Source organism: Tripterygium wilfordii, chromosome 13 (genome assembly GCF_013401445.1).
Source record: "Tripterygium wilfordii isolate XIE 37 chromosome 13, ASM1340144v1, whole genome shotgun sequence".
Lineage (NCBI taxonomy): Eukaryota > Viridiplantae > Streptophyta > Magnoliopsida > Celastrales > Celastraceae > Tripterygium > Tripterygium wilfordii.
Genome location: NC_052244.1, coordinates 1,551,492 through 1,574,231, shown reverse-complemented (window position 1 = coordinate 1,574,231; position 22,740 = coordinate 1,551,492). Strand labels below are relative to the sequence as shown.

General features: G+C 38.2%; 5 protein-coding genes across 12 annotated transcripts; 1 reads left to right on the top strand and 4 right to left on the bottom strand.

Moving 5' to 3' along the window:
- Positions 1-3,735: 3,735 nt before the first annotated feature.
- Positions 3,736-5,486, bottom strand: LOC120013783 (activator of 90 kDa heat shock protein ATPase homolog 1-like). The gene is made up of 3 exons (XM_038865714.1): positions 4,325-5,486; positions 4,163-4,242; positions 3,736-4,044 (listed from the first exon to the last, which is right to left on the bottom strand). The coding sequence occupies exons 1-3, from the start codon at positions 5,192-5,194 to the stop codon at positions 3,951-3,953; spliced, it is 1,044 nt and encodes a 347-aa protein (XP_038721642.1). The 5' UTR covers positions 5,195-5,486; the 3' UTR covers positions 3,736-3,950.
- Positions 5,487-6,227: 741 nt separating this feature from the next.
- Positions 6,228-9,054, bottom strand: LOC120013679 (probable protein kinase At2g41970). The gene is made up of 8 exons (XM_038865570.1): positions 8,866-9,054; positions 8,481-8,650; positions 7,786-8,039; positions 7,566-7,692; positions 7,205-7,478; positions 6,979-7,111; positions 6,800-6,886; positions 6,228-6,497 (listed from the first exon to the last, which is right to left on the bottom strand). Exons 2-8 carry the CDS (start codon positions 8,584-8,586, stop codon positions 6,372-6,374), a joined length of 1,107 nt encoding a protein of 368 aa, XP_038721498.1. The 5' UTR covers positions 8,587-8,650; positions 8,866-9,054; the 3' UTR covers positions 6,228-6,371.
- Positions 9,055-9,594: 540 nt separating this feature from the next.
- On the bottom strand, positions 9,595-14,142 carry LOC120012757 (E3 ubiquitin-protein ligase SINAT2-like). 7 transcript variants are annotated; one of them, XM_038864233.1, is made up of 6 exons: positions 13,986-14,130; positions 13,812-13,854; positions 12,790-12,873; positions 11,935-12,152; positions 10,689-11,075; positions 9,595-10,236 (listed from the first exon to the last, which is right to left on the bottom strand). In XM_038864233.1, exons 4-6 carry the CDS (start codon positions 12,148-12,150, stop codon positions 9,916-9,918), a joined length of 924 nt encoding a protein of 307 aa, XP_038720161.1. In that variant the 5' UTR covers positions 12,151-12,152; positions 12,790-12,873; positions 13,812-13,854; positions 13,986-14,130; the 3' UTR covers positions 9,595-9,915. The 7 variants fall into 7 exon arrangements, with proteins under 7 accessions (XP_038720161.1, XP_038720157.1, XP_038720162.1 ...); XM_038864229.1 differs by having other exon boundaries at positions 11,935-12,242; positions 13,986-14,129; XM_038864234.1 differs by having other exon boundaries at positions 13,965-14,119.
- Positions 14,143-15,464: 1,322 nt separating this feature from the next.
- Positions 15,465-19,789, top strand: LOC120012756 (gamma-tubulin complex component 3). Of its 2 annotated transcripts, XM_038864227.1 has the most exons (4): positions 15,465-17,849; positions 17,965-18,340; positions 18,451-19,484; positions 19,577-19,789. In XM_038864227.1, the coding sequence occupies exons 1-2, from the start codon at positions 15,577-15,579 to the stop codon at positions 18,239-18,241; spliced, it is 2,550 nt and encodes an 849-aa protein (XP_038720155.1). In that variant the 5' UTR covers positions 15,465-15,576; the 3' UTR covers positions 18,242-18,340; positions 18,451-19,484; positions 19,577-19,789. The 2 variants fall into 2 exon arrangements, with proteins under 2 accessions (XP_038720155.1, XP_038720154.1); XM_038864226.1 differs by having other exon boundaries at positions 18,451-19,789.
- Positions 19,790-20,784: 995 nt separating this feature from the next.
- On the bottom strand, positions 20,785-22,310 carry LOC120013434 (thioredoxin-like 3-1, chloroplastic). Its single transcript, XM_038865239.1, has 5 exons — positions 21,775-22,310; positions 21,625-21,699; positions 21,287-21,353; positions 21,165-21,182; positions 20,785-21,038 (listed from the first exon to the last, which is right to left on the bottom strand). Exons 1-5 carry the CDS (start codon positions 22,077-22,079, stop codon positions 20,940-20,942), a joined length of 564 nt encoding a protein of 187 aa, XP_038721167.1. The 5' UTR covers positions 22,080-22,310; the 3' UTR covers positions 20,785-20,939.
- Between the last annotated feature and the right edge of the window lie 430 nt (positions 22,311-22,740).

The following is a 22,740-nucleotide window of genomic DNA, read 5'->3' as shown; positions in this document are numbered from 1 at the left end:
TACATCGATAATTTTGTTTTGTGCTACATTGAGATTATTATTAATTTGAATGTGTTAATAATAATTGTTACCCCACAAAACATCTAATGGAAAAACCATTTGGATGGGGAGAAAAATATGTACTCAATTTTGATGATGGGCTACCTCTACCACTTGCAATACTATAAAAAGAGAGAATAATGGAGAAATTTATAATTAGATGGCACAATTAATTAATAAAAATGTCAACAATTTGTCATATGGAAGATGATGAGATAAATTTACATTAGATTAATTGTGACACACATCATATATATGGTGACGTCATACTGAAATAGTGGACTCGTGTGTGTTAATTGTCATGAGGGCAGACTTGGAATTTAATTATTTTAATGTTAGTTTTGTTGATTTCATTTTAAGGGTCTGGTTAACGAATATCTAAGGATAGTAATATGATTCACCACAAATGAATATTTTCCCACCTAATTTTTAAATTTATAAAACATATTACAATAGAACTTTTTCAAACTCTAAAACACGAAAACATTTTTATTCATTTACCCAATAACCTAAGGGCATTGGAATGCTATAAAGGATGCATTTGTAGTAGGTTTTATAGAAGGTAAAACATGTAGGGAGATAAATTTAAAGAAATCTTTGAACATTTTATGGAATATTTCGCGAATAAATCATATGCCTTAAATATCATGAAATAGTTGTCATTAGGTGTAGTCCAATGTTTGTAATTTTTTATGCTACTTTCATGATGCTATGTTTAACATTTGCTATGATGGAATCCAGTGTTGGGTCTTAACTCTTAAAAAGGAACGTAAAAAATTTGAAAATTGGTTAAATAGTAAGAAATTGAAGGAAAATGATATATATGATATATCTAATTATTTGGTATGAAAGTAAAGGGAAGGAAATGAAAATAATATTCCATACTTATCCTCATGACTCATTTGGAAATAAGGATAAAGGATGCATCCATCCAAATTGCAAGTTGGAGAAGTTGAACAAAATGTCATCCCTAAAAGAAGCAAGACCCGCACTTACTACTCTTGTTTTTAATTGAAAATGACACCATACAAATTTGTCTTTTGAACATTCGATATTGTGCTAAACTTAGGCCGACAGACCCACGTGCATAAAAGTTTCTCACATGACGGTAGGATAAGTTTTGTAGAAATCCAGCGCGTGACCACAAAAGATATTGTTCACAGGGAAAATCAAACTCAGAACCTCTCAAGTCCATACGATTTTAACCCTAAAGAGATTCACCAACTAGGTTATCACTCGAGTGGTTCCGCAACTACTACTCTTCGAATGAGCAGCGATAAACCCAATAGATCTAAGTACTGGCTCACAAACTATACATACCAGACAAATTCATGAACAATCCATGTGTGAGATGGGGAGGATTGAACCCTGATCAAAGAGTATAATTTTCACACACCTTCCCACTAGGCCAAAACTATTATTAGATTATCACTTTTTTCTTTTTGGGACATTTAATAATGGTTATTTTGATGTCTGATTTGAGTTAAAAATGGTTAGGTTAGTTGCTATTTGTAACACTTCAGATTTGTATTGTGTTGGTTGTCTCCAGAACACTAAAATTCTCTCGCTACGACCTTTTAACTAGAGAAATCAAATAATTAGTCTATGTTATTCACCCTGTTGAAGACAGATCAAGGTTTTGCAGTATCTGTTTTAGTATCTTTTTTACTTACATGGTTAAAAAATGAGGTCAAAATGATTCAAACAAAATCTTAAACTTATCCTTAAATTAATACCTTCTCTTCCTAAAATCACACACAAGAAACGAAGAAATTAGGTCAAATCACATAATCTAATAGGAATAACTTATAAATCATACATCAACCCTACCAAGTTGATAATCCATAAATATTAATACTGAAATCTGCTGGGTTTGCCTCAAAAAAGTCATAAATTAATTTTAAAAAATCCAATTTATTACTTAGTATACCACAAATAAGTGAAATAACGATTGCTCCTACCCACTGTCTTGTCCTAATATGTTAAAAGCTAATCAAAGAAATAAGAGGAACTCACACACTCAAAATCTCTGGCAAAACGATTTTTCTGAAATTCCCTGAAAGAGGGAGGACATGTGAAGTATCTGCATGGGATAACGTCTTCTTAGGTCAAGGAAATTGACGAGACTTCCACATGCAAAACACCAAAGTCTAGTGCTTACCCTGAAATTATACGCATACCCTAAAGTAGGTTATGAACACAGAAGTTCAAAAGTCTATGGACACAAAAAATTGTAGAATCTAGTATGACATGCAATTACAAGTGAGAGGAGATGAATCCTTTACAGTTAAATATACTTTGTCACGCTGAATTTAGGATGAGTCTAGTTCCAAATGCAAGATCCATTTGTCCATAAATATTAGTAAGAAAGAAGGAATCCTTTCCGAAAAGTAAGAAATAAGGACAATTCAGTAAAGGGTTTGCCTGTTTGGAGGGTTGAGGGGTGTTAGGTTGAGAGGTGTTCGGAACGAACACCTCCCAACCCTCTACCGTTTCAGGCGTTCGAGACTGTTGGGACAAAATCTCTCTATAAGATTATATATAAAAATCCCAACACCTCCCAACCCAACACCCCCAACCCTCCAAACGGACAAACCCTAAATTTAAAAAAAAAAAAAAAAGCAATGTAAACTTTACTATAAACTGAATGTAATCTACATAGAAAAGCCACAGATTGGGAATTGGAGTTAATCCTTTGCTTTCTTTTAGCATCATTCAAAAATTTCAGTTAAACCGACAATGCAGAGGATGGATGGAGTCACATACCAATTCCTAGTCAAGAAGTATATTAGCGAAGAAAGAAAATGTTTACCTCGAAAAAATATTAGAAAAATGAAATCAGAATGCCTATAAAGGTAGAATTTTGAAGGTGAGAAGCCACATTTAAGAGAATCTAACCCATAGAAATTATTAAAAAATCTCCAAAAAAGTCGGATATTAAAGCATGGAGCTTGAATATAAGGCCGGCAGATCAAAAGAGCAAAAGAGATATATGGGGATGAGCCAGATCCTTCATAAGAGAGCAGCAAGAGAGTTTTCCAAAGACGAATAATCACACAGTCCCAGTCCTACCCCTAAACATCTCATGAGCTTTTTCTTACCACTAAGATTCTCCAAATCTGAGAACTTAAAGTCGGTAGCTCAATACCAGCAGTCGATTCAAAAGCCCAACTAAATCCTAGACATAAAGTCTCAAGAAAAATTTCCTTTCCATTCTTGTAAATGCGCTTTCAATACTCCAAACAAAAACTCACAGATGCATGTTTTTCCTCAGCTACAGTAACACTGTTAGATAACATATAGAACCTGAAATCCTACCAAACTTCCATCCCAAGAGCTAAAGCAAAGTGGCTCCAGGGACTATCAAATCAGTACGATAAACATCAAACAACCGTAAGTAACATCACAACCGAACTGGAGCATTTGAATTTTGAAACATTAAAAAAGAAACTAAGGGCTTGCCCGTTTGAGGTGTTAGGGGTGTTGGGTTGGGAGGTATTCGGAACCCTTGACCGTTTCAGGCGTTCGGAACTGTTAGGACAAAACCTCTCTATAAGATTATATATAAAAATCCCAACACCTTTGAACCCCTCCCAACCCAACACCTCTCAACCAACACCCTCAACCCTCCAAACGGGCAAGCCCTAAAATAAAGCTAGAAGCACACCACAGAAAATTAATTTCGACCAAACTTAATACCTAGCAAAGCACTCTGGTTATTAGAAGCAGCATAAGAGCAATAACATTCAGTTTCATACTTTCATTGAGCTAAACGTACATGGATGGCTCATTGATGACAAACCACAACTTCCAAGAGTCATAATAATCAAAATCCAATCATTCATATTTCATTGCTGAAGGAAACAAAAATCCCAAGGTACTTCTACAATTCATAGAGTTGTCTAAAGATTTCAAATGCCAAAACCAAAAACTGCACGTATCTTGTGGAAAATCAGATCCCTCCATCCTCTCTCTGTATTCTCCACCACAGTGGCATTCCCATATCTGCATCAACCAAAAATTAAAAAGATTATAAGCCCCCAAAACAACCACGAAATAACGCATCAAAAAATTAAACAAGTTTGGAATCAAAAGTCTAATCCATCCCAGAACTGACACCAACCTGTCTTCCTCGGGAATATCTGTTTGTGTTAACTTAACAATTGTAAGCCCATCTTCGGGCTCATCCAGAGTAAGTCTTACCTACAATGACCATGCAAAGACATTCAGCCAAATAATTTCTTTCAGAAATAGCTAACAGCAACAGATCAAAGCAACAGCTTACCGTGGATACAATCCCATCAGGCCAGCTGCCGAACCTCCACTTCTGCACAATCAATTTCCCCTCCTGCAACTCCACATTGGTGCCCGTCACAGACCCGTCAAATATACTGAATTCCCCACCAACCTCCTTGCTTATCCTCGCATTACTCTGTGTAAACCCCTTCCACCTATTCTCATCCATCAAAATCTCAAACATATTCGTAGCTCTACAACTAAACTTCTCTGTCAAAGTTATAGTCTTGAACCCCTCCTTGCTTTTCTTCTTCTCCTTCTTCTCCACCACTGCTGGCGATGACCCCGCCGCTTCCTTCTTGGCCGGGGCCTGCCCCTTAGGAGCAACCTTTTTAGCCTCCAATTCTTCCTTAGCAGGCCCACCCTTCGCCATACTTTGGACATAAGATCGAACCTTCTCCAATATCACCTCCTTCCCCTTCGCTATCATTGCCTCCTTCAGCCTCTTACCAATGGGACCATCGTCCCTAACTGTGAACTTGATCTCCGGATCCTCATCGGCGTTCTCATCGGAAATATAGGGGATTTCGACGGATCCATCGACTTTGAGGAGGGACTTTCCGTCGGAGTCCTTAGCCTCGCCTTCCCAAGATAGGGAGAGGTTAAGCTCGTATCCAGGAATGATCTTGCCCTTCCGGATATTGACGTAAGCCTCTCCGTCAAGCTTCTCGAGCTTCTTGGTCTTGATGAAGATATTTCCCTCGCCATCGAAGATGGAGAGGTTTGCGAGAAGCTTGGACAAGAGATTGCGGGACCACTCAAGACAGTCGGTCTCCGCCCAGTGCCAGTTGTGGACGTTGGCACCGTCGGGCCTATCCTCCACAATCCAGCGCTTGTCGCCTTCGCCGTACTTGGCCATTGACTTATCTACCGATCTAGAGAGAGAGAAAGAGAGAAAATTGTTGTGTTTTCGGTGGCGTCTGAAAGGGAATGTCAGAGAAATATAGAGAGAGGATCGCTGGAGAGTTCTTCAGTATATAGAAGGATCTAGAATATGGTAGCCCAACAAATTGGGGGGAGAGACTGAACTGTGGAAGGATCTAGAATTAGTGCTTTTTTAGGGTTTTATAATTCCTTTCCATTGTTTGGCAGCTGAGGTTTTTTACATATTACTTTCATAGGTCCTGCCTTGAAGATTTAGGGTTTGCCGGTTTGAGGTGTTCAGGGGTGTTGACAGGGGTTAGATTCGTCCAGAATACCTCCTAACTCTTGTTTCAGATGTTCAGGACGGTTGGGACAAAATCTTCTACAACCCGAAATTTACTAAAATACTCCTTTTGATGGTGCAGTGCAGACATTGGCTCTTTAAATAGTCTAATAAAGGGCATTTTTAGAATATAGTACATAAAAACTTTAATAAACACCTCCCAACACTCCTTCAAAACGAATAAAGATTATATTTAAAAATCTCAAAACCTCTCAACGCCCCCAACCTCTCCCAATCTAACACCTCCCAACCCAACACGCCTGAATATCTCAAACGGACAAACCCTTAAAGTCCACGAATTAGTTGGGAATGTGTAGAAAGTAGAAGCTAGGAAGAATAAAAACAGGGAAACGAAAGAACAAGGAAATGCATAATGGGCTTCGCAGCCCACATAAGCCCAAGTTTGAGGTTGGTCCACTATATTTATTGACCCATTTAGCAATCCCATGGGGCATCCTGTTTGAAAACCAATGACCTTTCCTTGCCTCCCGTCGGCCTCACAAGTCCAATTGCATGCAATACATAACAAGGTCATGATCAAGGAAAGTCTACATTTCTTTTTGAATACAGGTACGGGAGATAAAGAGGCTCGAACTCACGCACTCTATATATCACACATATGAGTGCGAGTGTTATATGGTCTACATATTGTTGATATTTTAACTTTAGCAGCTGTATGCAAGAATTTCCAATTTGCCTTTCAAAATCTCCAAAAGGAAAAATAATTTGAGTACAGTAGTTCCTCTCGACAACGATATAAAGTAGATAGAAAAAATTGAAAGAATATAAATCTTGGCCCGGTGATTTGGTGGTTGAAGAACATTTTTTTTTATGCCTGTGAGTCAGATCCTGCTGGTTTTGATGTAAGAAGTGGCTGTAGTGCTTTGACAACAATTGTCATGTTTGGCCTGAAATCTGCCTCATACTGAACACAAAGTGCTGCAACTGCTGCTAACTGAGACACTTAAAATAAAAACTGCATTAATAAACATTTAAAAAAGAGATTATGGATCGATTTTTGCATTCAATGGTATTGTCAACTCTAGGGTACCTCTACATATATTCCACCCTCCCCTCACGATTTTATTTCAGGAAATTATCCTACCTTCCTCACTCAAACCAATGACCTCTTGGATGTAAAAAGGTGAACCGTGAGGGGAACCCGTATAGGTACCCCAGGGAGGACAATACCCTTGGATGCAAAAATCGCATCCACGGAGATGATATCTTCTAACATATTAGTTAATGGAGACAAACCTTGGCAATGGCTTTTGGTGGGTATTCATTGTTTAGCTTTGGATCCACACATTGTTTCACTTTGTCTTCACTCAACCTTGGAGTTGCCTGCGGAGTTTTCATGGTGTAAATCAAGAGGGCATAGACAGGTCTCAAAAGGAGCAAAAAAATTGAGACAAAAGTGGTATTATAAAACACACCCAAGTGACAAGACTTTGTTGTCCTTTAGGCATTGTATGATCTACCGGCTTTCTCCCTGTCAAGAGCTCTAGTAGAACTACTCCAAAACTGTAAACATCACTCTTTTGGGTTATCTGTCCTGTCATGGCATACCTTAAAACAAATCCAACAAGTCTAAATATCAGAAGGGAATTGTCTATACAACAAACAATTCTTTATAACATCGATCGTTCACGTTCTGCTTACTCTGGAGCGTGGTAGCCAAAGGTTCCCAACACTCTAGTTGAATGCAATCGAGCTGCAGTATCCGAAGATGCATTCGACACATTAAAATCAGCAATTTTGGCTAAAAAGTCGTCAAAAAGAAGGACATTGCTCGATCTGACATCGCGATGAACTATTGGGGGTTGGACCTTCTCATGGAGATACTCGAGGCCTTTTGCTGCACCGAATGCAACTTTAACTCTTTGATTCCAGGTTAGAACTGGACCTGGTTCAGCTCCTTGAACACCTTTCCTCCCTGATAGAAACTCAATAAAATCTACTTGGATTCCTCGATGAAATTGGAAATGAAGACACTTGAGTTGAAACTGATAGTAGGACGTACCGTGTAATACGTCATGTAAAGAACCCATTGTTGCAAACTGATAAACTAGAATTCTGTTGTTTGCCTCCAAACAATATGCCATCAACTCCACAAAATGTTCGTGTTGAAGTCTTGAAACTACTGACAACTGCACAACGCGAACAGCGTTGGTATCGGTTTTAAGTACAAAAAACACAAGTTCCTCCCGAAGAAAACGAAAAATCTCTCCCCAAAATCTTACCTGAGCTCCAAAATCTGTGTCTGGCTCTTGTGAAGTATCAAGCTTCTTTATTGCTGCATCCTGACCATCTTTTAACTTGGCGTAGAAAACCCGACCATACGAACCTTCTCCGATCAACGCCTTCTGACCAAAATTACCAGTCAGTCTATTTAACTCATCCAATGCTATAGCTGGAGTTTCAATTGGCAAAACTTTCTGTGGAGCACCAGTTTTCATCACATTGGAACTCCTTGGATCCCCTCCTCTTCCACTGCCTATAACACACACAACGCACAACCACATTAAACTTACAAGACCCACAATTTATTTAGAAATAGAAAACCAAATAAGTTCCATCTTAAACATTTCAATGCCATCAAAATCAATGTGGCTGGAGACATATTGTTAAACAAAACAATCTCTTGGCCTAGGATGAATGACGCTAAGGTCGGGAGTTCAAACTAGCCGTGGAAAACGTGGGGTTTTCCAGGTTCTATGGGTCTGTCTACTTCCCAGGAGGGGTTAGGAGCCTCATTTCTCGTGCATAGACTTCGGCCGTTGTTAACGTGGTGCGGGCTATTCTGACGGCCCGGGATTTATGCTCACTCAACTATCCGAAGCGTATGCTAGGTTGGATGGTTCATTGGTCACAAAAAAAGGGTTTGATTTGGTATGAACATAATGAAGGATAGATTGTGAGTGATTGAATTATATACCGGCGCCAGGTCCGCCTCCATACGGGGTGCCACCTCTGGGTGGGGCTGTATATTGATTAGCAGGCTGACCGTTGGGTTCTTCCTCTGCACCTCCGCAGCAGAACATAGCTCAGATCCTCTGCATGCAAAGGTAATCACTCTTCCAATTTATCGTTAATGCAAGCGATTCCCTGCCAATTCGTCCACAGACATCATTGATCAAACAATTCGATTTAGCTATATAAATTCCCTGTTAAGGTAAAATAGTTTTGGGATTTGATTAATGGGTTGATCTAAGAAAAATAAAATCCATCAAAAAATATTCAAAATTGAATTTTATCTACGAATTTAAATAAATGACATAGTTTTATCAATAATTAATAGATGATTGAAGGCTTAGACGTACCAACAAGCCTGTGATTCAGATCAACCCACAGAGGCGAAGGCAAGCAAGGAAACAATGGAGAAGAAGAGTTAGGGGAAGAAACAGAGGAATAATTGTTATGTTTAGGAGCAGAGGCTCTCTTATGCAAGAAACTCGGGTCTGGCACTGGCAGTGTTTAACCGCTAAAACTACCTTAAAGCTACAACTTCTACGTCCTCCACGTTCCTACATCACATCGTGCAACATTTGTGTTGGGATCCATGTTAATGTTCGGTACGTATGGGTGCGTGTCACGTTTTGACCTTACTCGTGAGATGAGGTGAGTCTCGAAATTGTGGTAAGGTGAATTGAGTTTTGTTACGTGGTAAGGTGAATTGAGTTGTGGTAACAAAAGTGTTTGCAGGTCACTAAAAATATTTTGACGAGATAAGGGTAAAATTCGATAGTCTTCATTGATATTAATTAATTTTTAATGAATATTAAAAAAAATTGTGTTCACATAGAAAATGCGTTCAACAACATTGCGTCGCGTCGAGAATGGAAGCAGCACACGGTCAATCACTTTTTTCTCCACACTGCCAAACAGACGCGGTGTATTTGTAGGGAAAAATTCTCACTAATTTCTCATATCGATTCATGTAACTGTAACCAAACTCCACAATGTTGGGAGTTTCAGATGTTATAGCTTGTTAATCATCACTTCATACAAGATCTATGATCAGGAACAGAGGAGTTTGATTTAGACAAGTATTCAAGATAATCGATGGAAACTTATTATGTTATTTCCCTTCCAATGTAAAAACTGTGTCATATGTTACATAAGAGCAGCGACAAAGCACAAGGTTCAGTAAGATGGCAGATGATCAACTTTGCTGCATTCATCTTTGAGCAACCCAGTTGAACAAAAGGAGTCATGGCTTAACAAAGCCATGCCTAATTACAAAACACCAAAGGAAACCAACAAATTGACTGACACTTTGTTCGTTTACCGTCACGAGGAGAACCTCCGGTGAGTTTCTCATAGACATCGTAATGAAATGCTGAACGCGTTAACATATTCCTTTCCACAGCTCATTCTTCTTTCCATATACGTCCTGTAATCCTCAACTTCAGCTCCTGTCGGTCCCCACCAGAAAAATAGAGAGCTAAATTTCTCTGAATTATAAGTCCATCTTGGCTATCACGAACTTTCCTGTGACTGTCACGGATGCTCCTGGGAATTCCTTGCCATATTAGTTTACGGCCATTCCCACCAACTTCCAAAGTATAACTAAATTTCTTCGCCTCATTATCATCGCCCATAAAGCGTAGGAAAGCCATATAGACTGGTGCCACGCCTATCTGGAAAGCTTCAAAATGTAAGCAGAACTGTCTACCAAAACAGTTGAACACCTGCAGGGGAAAAAACGGCATTGAAGATTTTGCTTAAACTTGTTAGCAATGTTGGTTAGATTTTCCTAGCATGATACTTGAATTAGTACATGTGAAGCTATTCTACAAGAATGAGACTACTAAGACAAACTAGATGAATATGTTAAGGCCCTTTACTACTAAAATTGTCTTTGTTCATCTGCTATTTCTTTAATTTAGTCTCTTCTAACTCAAAACACTAATTATACTCAACTTCACCCATCCTACATCACACCTGCAGAACCAACACGGCCAAAAGAAGGAAAGAGAATCTAAAGCACAAACATTCAGTCATCGAAATCCGTATCATAAGTTAATTTAAAACCATTCCAGGAGAAACAAAGGTTGAATATAAAGGAATCCAACACTTCAAATTCTATCATTAGTAGTTAAAAACACAACTTTATAAAGGACAATAACTTGAAAGAACTTACAGTTAGCATCCAAGTTGCATTTTCAACTTCATGAGGATTTGATTTGACATAGCGATGGTTGAAGGTACACCCATCATGCATGTCAACCTTGTGATCATCCTTAAGATGGGCAACAAGAGTTGGAATGTCACCTGTGATGGAGCACTCAGACCCAGCATAAGGGCAACTGTGTGGACGGAAATGACAGTGTTGCTCATGCTTCAGCTTGCCATAGTAGGGGAAAATATCATGACAACCCAAACTCTGGTATCTGCAGGGAAGTTCCAATGATTCCGCAACTTTTTCCAAAGCCAAACACCTTATATTGCCAAGATCATAGCGGCAAGTTGGGCAACAGTTTCGGACTCTGATCTTGCAATTTGAACATAAGGTGTGACCATTGGGACACTACAATACATCAATCATAGAAGGAGAACAAATACCATACATTAGATGATGAATTCAGTAAGGAAACCCAAAATGTTAGAATTCTTCTCTGTACATATGTAACTACACATATAGTAATGTCTGCTCGCACTGTCAACAAGGCAGATGATTAACTGTTATAATGATTTGGACAAATACCAGGCATTAATTGAAAGTGCTCAGCATATCAGTGAGTCATTTATAACAATGTGATATTAAGTATACTACTATTCTGTAATTAGTTAACAATTGTCAATAAAGTTGGTTGTTGCCCCAAGCTTAAATTTCTTCAGCCTTTAATCGATTCTTCCAACATTCAGTATCAATTTGACACGAGAAAGAAAAGGATAAATTCTCAGGTAATAGGAAGGCAATTTAAAACTCTTCGAACCATTTGGGATGCTGTAAGCTATTTATTTCCTCTAGCTTGATATCCACAAAAAATACTAAAGTTATATAGCAGTCTTACTAAATTTCCGTATAATCAATAAGTGACATTTCCGATAACCAAAAATCACTTTTTGTGCAAGTAAAGCAGTAACTTAAGCCAACTGTATAGCCTGTAGACTCTAGATTCACATTATCGAAAATGTAATTGTTGTGAACAAGCTAAGCATAAGGAATAAATAAATAGATTAATAAGAGAGGAAAGTCCACAATATTGAACTATAATTTCAAATCCTGAATATTGTTCCCTTTTCTATTCAGGAGAATAACGAAGACTGGGGAACTTACTGATGGTAAGTTCCATAAATGTCCAAATACTCCAAAATTGGAAACTCAGTCCTATGTATCTACATTTAAGATAAATACATAAGGAAAATTGAGGGGGAAAAAGAACCTGGTGAATCGGAGGGTACATCAAATCTGAGCAGACTGGACACTCCAGGAGCTCATGCACACCATTATCTGAATGCACTCCACATTTTCCACCCGAACCAACCACAGATTTTGTTTGGGCACCATTATTCTCAGATTTTGCCAAGGAAATATCATAATCTGCGACTGTGGAATGAGTTTCACGAACTTCTTTGCAGGTGCTTCCCCCAGGAGCCATATCTATTCCAAATTTCAGTGGCATTTTATCTCAATCAACAAACAAGCCAAGAAGCTACTCCCAAAAATTTTCACCATCCAACAATCTGTATTCTGTAATATAAAATGGAATTCCATATTAAGGCACAATATGCTCACTGTAAAATTTTCTTTTAAAAACAATTTCCAATTCAGTCTAGCTTAACTTCGAGGCAAAAAAAAATGGAATGGAGTAAATCTATGCTAATTTAAATATGTGTATATGTTGGTCTTTTCAAGGGCAAAACGAAGATATGCATATATGTATTTCATTTAAAGATTAGGGTCACTGCAATAACTGATACACATTTCCGGTTTCTAGATGAGCTGCCATTCATAGGGGCTATGTGATACTGCCTGCAGTCATTTCAATTTTCAAATGTACTATTAAGTCATTTACATGCAAAAACTAATTGCATCAGTAGGTCAAAGAATTGGGGGTCTCTACGCTAATAGAGTAATAGTCTAAGACAACACAGCAAATATCCACGCAACATAAAATACCCAGAATAACCAAGTAAATGCCTGAATAAATAAGTCCAGTTCTTTTTCTTTTTTTTCTTTTCATGTAACCACTAACAGTTTAGACGATAGTGGCGATGTTATGATAGCAAATCCATACCTTATTTGCAAGTGCTTAGTAAATTCATATATTGCTTCTCAATTGTCCTACCATAGTTTGTGCTCTACATAAAGAACAGTATTCCTGTCAATGAAGAAAGTAAAAGTATAAGGAAACAGTAAACCACACATAGGCAGATGGAGATATGATTTTGAGGTTTCAGTATTATATGACAGCCACCACCAAAAAAATTTGTTGGCTGATATTCTTGAAATAAAAGATGCACTACAAAGCTTATGTCCAGAAAGCATGTGTCCAGTCTGAAACTAAATTTTCAATAGAATCAGTTTGACAAGCGCCAGAAAAATAAAAGGAAAAATAAAAGGCAACAGAAAAGGCACAGAATATGCACCAAAGTAAGCAATTGTTATTCACCGTACAAGAGAAAGACAACGTTGAAGAGTGTTTGAAAGGAAGGAGCTTTTATGTCTAACTCCTTGTCAACAACTCATACAGATGAACCAACTACATTACTAGCCCAGCAGGATGACAATTAAGATTGGGAAAATCCGGACAACTCATACAAAAAAAAAACTATGTATTTCAGAAAAGCAATATAACTGTCAAAAAAACAAACCCAAGACTGATAAACCTCCCAACCGCCAGTTTCAATCGGTTATTGACCAGAACCATGCAGGCAATTCCTTCTTATACACTAACAGTTAAAACCGTCAAAATTGGAGACGCAAATTGTGAACAAATCAAAACCTTTTTCGGGTTTTTAACCAAGCCACTATTGGTCAATACAGTTAAATCTGGGTATGGAAAAGAACCTACCTTTTGAACTCTTGAAGAACCCATCAAAGGAACCAGAATACAGGAGAAATATATTTAAACAGAGCAAAAGAAGTTGAATCTAGGTCAGACAAAATTCTACCAACCCATTCAAGCCAATCATCAAAGAAATCCAATATTAAACGCATTCAACAACAACAAGGGGAAAGACAAACATGTCAAGTTTTCAGACAATTAAACAAATTCCAATTATTCGGAAAAAAACGAGAGAACAACAAACAACATACCAACAAACAGGGAACAACCCATTTGAGATTTCCAAGAGAAATGCTGCCGCATAAAATCAAAACACACAAATAAATCGGAAATTGTTCACAGACGATTGGATCAAAACAGGAAATTGAAATTGAAAGCAAAATAATAATTAAAAAAAAGCCCACCCAACGAGGTACGAAACTCACGCGTTGTAGCCGGATTTGCCGAAGGAGAATAGATAAGTGTATTATTATTATAAGCATCGATGGAAACCATGAATGGCCTGTGTTGTCTTTACATGCTTCTCTTCGCCAATCTGTGAATGTTTGTCTTTATTTTTTGTTTTCTGATATTTGAAGTGACCAAGAGAAGACTACCCCCGTCCCGGTCCCGCACGCGTCGTTTTGAAAAAAAGAAAAAAGTACCGACTTCTTTTTTACGCTAAGCCGTTCGACGTTTACTTTCCATAGGCCCAATTTATGGGCCCATTTAGAGATCAAGCCCAAACTAAACTTGCTGTCGACTTGGGCCTTGTCTGCTGGATCGTCACATGTTTTTTTGTCTTCTTCTTTGCTTTCCTCAAAGGCTCAAACTACCACTCGAAACTTTATGATTAAAATATACACAATCATAAGATATTAGTTTATACAAATATTGGACCACCCATATAAAGAAATTCATTGGTACCCACTTCTCCCCTCCTTGCTTGTCTTATGCATACATATATATATATGTGTGTGTGCGTGTATATATATATACATATTGAAAAATACACTACGACCAACCTCCATGTTTTAATTTATGTTGTGGTATCTTCACCCAAAATAATAATAATAAAAATGGTGTACCTACTCAAATCAAATTAAATATGTAATTTTTTATACTAGCCTCTTTATAATTTCCACAATAAATACTCAAACAAAACATGGTTTTATGTGTCGGTTTTATTGTAGCATGTCATCTTCTGTTGTCACATCCTTATCCATGTAGATTCTCTAAGGTCAAATCATATGAATTTAGAAGCTTTTAAGTTCAATTCTTACCATAAATAATATACTAACAGTCTGAGTTTAGATTCACATTGAATGTTCAAAAGATGTCGTTATAGATTATTAAAAAAAAATAACATTGAGAATTGCAGGTCTCATGTGAATGCCTTCCTGAGCTATTATAGATTCAAAATGAACAGGCCTCAAAACGCTTGGGCCGACTCTCACTGACCAAATGGATCGCTTCAAGAAAACTTTATCTTGTGTCCTATAATGTATTCCTCTTGTATGCATTACAATAACATAGCAACTTAAAATTAAAAATAAATTAAATTATTCATTCATTTTAGTTTGTTTGAGCAAAGATTTTTAATCTGATATTTTCTTCTGGCTTGCAGCCTTTCCAAGTCCAAAAGGGCTGTTAAATTGCATTATTGGGCCTGGATGGGCTTAGTAGACCTTCATTAGCTGCGTACGAGATTTTTGGCAGTAGTGGCCCGTATTACAAGAAAGGAGGGAGAGGGAGTAGTGTGATCTGCGGCTAGCGGCCACACAAATGGGCCCAACGTGAATGGCCCATGTTGTCACTGCCAGGTGTCAGTATGATCCAACGTTTCCCGATCGGCGGTGCACTTAGGAGTAGAGATATCAAAGCCCCATTTGAAAGAACACATAAAACATAAAAATTTCCCCGCCCATATAAAATCAAAAAGGCACTACCCACCAACTCGCGAATCTTTCAAAAACCCTCCGATACTCGCTCTCTCCAGCTCTCTCTTTCACTTTCCTTCTCCTTCTCCTATCAAACATGGAGAAAGAAGATCTGCAGAAGGTTACAGATCTCGTGAAGGATTTGGTCCTTCGATTACTCTCGCAAAACCCTAACCCTAATACTCCAACCCCTAGTCCTCAGTCCTCAGATTTCCAAAATTCTCTCCGCTACGCAGTTCGAATTCTCTCAAGCCGTTTGACACCTTCGATTGCACCTGATGCTGCCGCTATCGCCGAGTCAATCAAGCGTCGCCTTGCCACCCAAGGTAAGTCCTCTCAGGCCCTCACTTTCGCTCATCTTTACTCCCAATTCGCATCTAAAACGGGGCCTGGAAGCGTAAACAACAAGTGGGCGCTTCTTTATTTGCTCAAAATTATATCCGAGGATAGAAAGAGTGCAATAAATGGACCCGATTCCACTGTCTTGTTGCATAATTTGGTGTATTCAGATGCTGAACAAGGGAGTGATTCAAGGGTTATGCGAAGTAGGGAAAGTAGAGAAAAGGGGTGGAATAATGGGGTTTTGTTGTTGGCAAAAGACCCAGAAAATTTACGTGATATGGCATTTACAGAGTACGTAAATTTAGTTAAAGAGGAGAATGAGGTGTCTGAGGAGGTCTTAGTAAGGGATGTATTATATGCTTGCCAAGGAATTGATGGCAAGTATGTGAAATTTGATGCCAACGTTGATGGATATGCATTATTGGATTCAATTAAGGTTCCTAGAGCAACTAGGATTATGGTTAGGAAGCTATGTGAACTGGGTTGGTTATTTAGAAAGGTTAAGGGTTATATTTCTGCGAGTATGGATGGGTTTCCTGCTGAAGATGTGGGAACTGTTGGGCAAGCATTTTGTGCTGCCTTGCAAGATGAGCTTTCAGACTACTATAAGTTATTGGCTGTGCTTGAAGCACAGTCCATGAATCCAATTCCATTGGTTTCAGAGGCTGCAAGTTCAGCAAATTATCTGTCGTTAAGGAGATTGTCAGTTTGGTTTGCTGAGCCGATGGTGAAAATGAGGTTGATGGCTATTTTGGTTGATAAGTGTAGAGTTTTGAGAGGCGGGGCAATGGCTGGGGCCATTCATTTGCATGCCCAACATGGTGATCCTCTTGTGCATGAGTTTATGAGGCGTTTACTACGGCAGGTGTGCTCTCCCCTTTTTGAGATGGTGAGACGTTGGGTTTTGGAAGGGGAGCTGGAGGATATTTTTGCTGAATTCTTTGTTGTGAGCGAGCCTGTGAAAGCAGAATCACTTTGGAGAGAAGGTTACCAGCTCCATGCAGGGATGCTTCCTTCATTTATTTCACAATCTCTTGCTCAGCACATATTGAGGACAGGCAAGTCAATAAATTTCCTTCGTGTTTGTTGTGATGATCATGGTTGGGCTGATGCTGCCACTGACGCTGCGGCTGCTGCTGGGACCACAACTAGAAGAGGGAGTTTAGGATATGGTGAAACTGATGCTCTTGAATCTCTTGTTGCTGAAGCTGCAAAAAGAATTGATAGACATTTATTGGATGTCATGTACAACAGGTATAAGTTCAAGGAACATTGTCTTGCTATCAAGCGTTATTTACTTCTGGGGCAAGGTGATTTTGTACTGTATCTGATGGATATTGTTGGACCAGATCTTTCCGAGCCTGCTAACACTATTAGCTCATTTAAAATAGCAGGGCTGCTGGAAACTGCAATCCGCTCATCTAATGCTCAGTATGATGATCCTGATATCTTAGACAGGTTGAGGGTTAAAATGATGCCTCATGGAACAGGAGACAGGGGCTGGGATGTATTCTCATTGGAATATGATGCTAGGGTTCCACTAGATACTGTGTTCACAGAGTCTGTCATGGCAAGATATTTAAGAATTTTTAACTTTCTATGGAAGCTTCGACGTGTGGAGCATGCACTTATCGGTGCTTGGAAGACTATGAAACCAAATTGTATCACTTCCCATTCATTCACCAAGTTGCAGCAAGCAGTTAAGTTGCAGTTGCTTTCAACATTGAGAAGATGCCAGGTTCTGTGGAATGATATGAATCATTTTGTTACAAACTTGCAATACTATATAATGTTTGAAGTTTTGGAGGTTTCTTGGTCTAATTTTTCAAATGAAATGGAAGTAGCCAGAGATCTTGATGATCTGCTGGCAGCACATGAGAAGTACCTCCATTCCATTGTGGAGAAATCTCTTCTTGGCGAACGGTCTCGAACTCTTTACAAATCACTCTTTGTATTGTTTGACCTTATATTGCGATTTAGAAGTCATGCGGATAGACTATATGAAGGAATTTATGAATTTCAAGCAAGGTAATGATTTGCTATACAATTATTTATCATAGTCATTAGTACATTGTTTATATTTTGAATAATGTTTTTGCCTGATTAACTTTTAACAGTTCAGATTTGCTTCTATTTTATGCAGAACCATGGAATCTCAAGACAAGAACAAGTCAAGAAGGAACGGAAGTGACAAATCTTCTGAGCCTGGTTCATGGATTGGTGAGGGCAGGAAAGCCCTTACACAGCGTGCTGGTGAATTTCTTGGTAATATGGGACAAGAACTGGATGCAATTGACAAGGAATATAAACTATTACTTGATAATTTCTTATCTCAGTTACCTGTGCAACAGCACATTGATTTGAAATTGCTGCTTTTCCGGCTTGACTTCACTGAATTTTATAGCCGGTTGCGTCAATAAGAAGGCTGTTGATACTTGATACATTTCATTCCAGTTAGGGACTAGCTAGTGTGTTGCTGACATCTGATCGTAGTCCAAGTTCAATTGCTTTGTTTATAGGTAACAGGAAATATCTGAGCTCCTCTACGTTTAATTGTCGTTCTTAGTTAGATTTTTTTCCGCTTTTATTTACTTGCAGATTTTCTGACTTCTGTATTTTACTGTTTCAGATGTTGTTTGCCCATTTGTGATTGCTTGCCTGAAGTTTGCAGTGAGTTGAAGGTATTTTGGTGTTAAAGTGGGGTGTTAAGTGTTAACCATAATGTTGTACATTTGTTGATTCTAACAGTTCAATTGATAAGTTTCTGTTTTCTCACGGCTGTTCCAAGCTGTTGATTTTGAGCTTGTATAGTTGTACCATAGTCTAGATGATCAACAATACATGCTATGAGCTATTTTTCCATCTGATTCTGTTTCTTTTGTACACCTCTTTTAATTTACAAATTCTTCCTTACCCTAAACAAATCTATATTTGGATGAGTTGCCTTACAAAGTGTTAGGGATACCGATGTGGGGTGGTAAACAATGAATTGTCTTTATGTGGAACTTCATTCTCCCAAGCCATCATATGGATTGAGTAGAGACCAGTGAAGCAAGCCTAGTGACAATTTGGGCTCCATAAAGCGAATGACACTATGCTTTCTAGTTTCTACATGTTTTATTCTGAGTTTACCATTTGGGTTATTATTATGAATGTTGTAGAGACCATACATAGATTGATGTGGGCTTTCAGAGAGTCCATTTTCAACATTTTTTTAGGATTAGAGTTAAATGAATTTGTTTACAGCGGTTTGCTAAATATAAGGAAGTATTTCCCCCACCCCCTATCTGTCTGAACGCCAACATAAGATATGCAGGTTGTATTACTTGCTTGGGTCCATAGCATCAGTTTCGTAAATTGCTGTGTAGTTAAGAAATGAGAGGTTGTGGTTGCTGCTCTTGGATCACCTATGTGGTCTATTCTACCACTCGTGCTGTGGGAATGGTCAATATTTTGATGGCCGAATCGATCATTATTGTGATGGATGCTCTAGAAAGCATGCATATGGTGGTTGTTGTTACCTCTATGGAGCATCTCTTTTCAGATGGTTCATCGGTAAGGAATTAGCCCATGGAAGATCTCCCTTGTGGTTCCAGAGTATTAAGCCGCTCATTGCTGAATCTGTTGAGCGGGAAGTCAAAAGTAATGGTATGAACTTTGAAGGTTAGTTTATATTGACTTACCTCTAATTGTCAGTTTATAGCTGTTATCTTTAATTTCTTTCCTGGCTTTCTATTAGCAACACACCACTGCAGGTTCCATCTATTTTGCATCATTTGGGGGGCTCATTATTTGATCGGCGGATTGTATTTGGGAAACACATTGGTATGGTGAGGCGGATTTGTCTAGTAGTTGGACTTGTTTGTATATTGAAGTACTTCTTTGATGGAGAAAAGTAGGAAATGTGTAATGGTGAACTTGTTTTTGTCTGCACAGAAATTAATGAAAGAAAGGTGAAATTCTTTTACAATTTTCCTTGACATGTTATGTACTGAACTAGTGAATTTTAGACATTGAACATCTATGGTGGTTGTGGCAAAATTTATTGTATTAGAACAGTTCAATATCTATATAGTTCCAAATTATTTGATTATATATATATATATATTTTTTAATTATTTGATTATATTTCGTATTATAGTTCTTGTAACCAATAATGAATGTAATAATTGATGTATTGTTTAGTAGGTTAATTTCACTATTGTCCTTAGGGGTTGTGAGCCCAAGGTCCAATTCATGGGCCTATTTTATAGACGGGTAACGAGCTAAGCGGAAAACTTTAGTCATACCCCACTTTTTACTAAAGACACTCCGTCAGCTCAGTTTTACAAGGGATGGTCAACTCAAATTGGGGTGTCTTTAGTAAAAGGTGGGGTGTGATTAAAGTTTTCCGAGCTAAGCTTATGGTCACATATGATGGGCCTACTTGGTTTGGATATCAGCCTGAAAGGCCACTTGATAGGGAGCCCATTTGTCTTTGCAAGTCCCTGACCCACCAAATATAACTGCTATTTCTTCCTGTATCGAAGATTATAAGGTAGCAAATATCAACTCCAATTCTCCCAAGCATAGAAGTGGTTTTTTTTTTTTTTACGGTGAGATCCACAACCACTACTTTTTGGTGTGTACTAGGTAACCACTACTCTTTTGGTGCGTACTAGGTAAACTCATTGGGTCTGTATAGTAATCAACAAATTAGGCATGCCAGACAAACCCATAAAAAATCTATGTGTGAGCTCGTATTTTTAAAGAGTAGAGAGTATTGATCCCCGATGGAAAAACATGACTAGCACATGTATCTTATCACCAGGGCAACACCATCATTGATAAGCGTAGAAGTCGTGTAAGTCATGAACTTAAAGCATGCCTTTCTTCTCCCATTTCGTATAGAATGTGAAATAATAGGATGTTTGGTGCCCCTCCATAATACCATCAGGTTTGCCATGTTTGGTGGTGTGAGATGGAAAGAAAATGCAGCCTTAAAATTCTACATCTTAACCAGAGATTACTATGTTGTATGGGACGTCGACATGATTGCAGCTGAAAACAAGGAAACCTATATATATAACAATATAAACATGAACAAAAGGGAAAATATTCTTAACTAGCAATACATTATCATACAAACTTTTGGATCATTTCTCTGACTTCATCAATTACAAGCCATGCCTTGTGCCCTCCAATCACTTCTGCTTTCATCTCTCCATCTTTCCATAGCTGCAATGCAATTGCACACACTCGGTCATTTTCTCAAACACTTTCTGTGCATTTGGTTAGTGAACAACTTTTATATTTTCTTTCATTCTAACTTCTGCTGAACATAAAATTGAAAAGCTAACGCACCTGAATTGTAGGCATTTTCTGAAGAAAAAGAAAAACCAGAAAACAGATCTCATCAAAGAGGGAACAGAGTTATTATCATATCTAATAGTACATAATAAACAGAGAGTATATCATATACATACAGTGATGTTCCCACGCTTCACTAGAGCTTGTGGTACCTTGTTAACATCCACATAATAGAACTTAAATCTGTTATTTAGAAACAGAGAAAATACAGATTAGCACTTCTTTTTGAGAAAAGTTATAAGCTCATTAGTTTCTAAGACAAAACGCATTTTAAAACCGTGATCCTGGAGGTTGTGATGGGTTGAGCTTAGACTAGGAAAAACGGATCTTATAATGATTATTATAATGATAGTCAAGGTTGGGCAATGGAGTTCATTGATATTTCCTAACAAAATCTAGATATTATGATGGATTCTCATCAATTTATTTACTAGACAGAGAGGCTAAGTCTTACTTGGGGTCATATTCAGCTGCTAATTTTTCCAATTTAGGCTTCAAGTAGATGCATTTGCGGCACCAAGCAGCCATCCTGTGTCATCAATCAGTTAAAAAAAAGAAATCAGTCCAATCTACAACAAGATTCAATTAGATTACCAGTTCATACCAGTCAATGATTATGGGTTGTGAGAGCTCTTGAGCACTCTGAAGAATCTGATCGAGATGATCAGAATCATTGATGGGTTCCATCTCTATAAAAGCAGGCCTTGAAGCAGGCCAGAAGGCTTGTGCTCTGCAATCCCTCTTCACAATCTTCTTCATGCTGTCTTTGTTTCTACGGTCAACCCAAATATACCCACCATTCTTTTGTAATAACAAACAACTCCCACCAATCCAAAACTGCTGCTGTTGGTCCTTGTGACAGAATTCTCTGGAGAAAATATGAGAATTGGCAGCCGCCATAACAGACATTCTGTGTTTACTCTCTCGTCTCCCAGAGTCTTCAACTCCCCTGTCTCGCTCCTTGTACACTTGAAAATTGAAATAACAGAGAAGAAAATATAAGCAAATCGAGATAATCAATCAAATTGTCGGATATAAAGCACATATGATGGGTTTCGAATGTTCAGATTTGGGATTGAAGTGAAAATTTGCTTCGCGATTTTTTTTTTTATATTTATATTCCTTAGAAAAAACAATCTTATCCAAAAAAAAGGAAGGCTGGAAGTGGCGTTCACAGGAGGGCAGAGGACGTGGGGGGCCACATATGTAGTGATGAGCCCAAAAGGCCGTTCGTTAATAACCATGGGCTCAAGCCTCTCATTTTTCTTGGGGTCCAAGCTCACTTTTTTGAAGAAGAAAATATTTGTGGGCGTTCATTAAGGAAGAGCCCAAAAATTTATATATATATATATATAGATATATATTGAAATGAATTGGCTTAATAGATAAAGAGGGATTCTCAAGTGCGGGATCCCACACTTTATTTAAAGTGCGGGATCCATCTAACACCATTCATACACCATTCATGCGTGGGCTCCATCAAGTGTGGGGACCACACTTACACATAATGAATGGTATTAGATGAATCCCTTATTTTAAATAAAGTGAGGGATCCCTCACTTGAGAATTT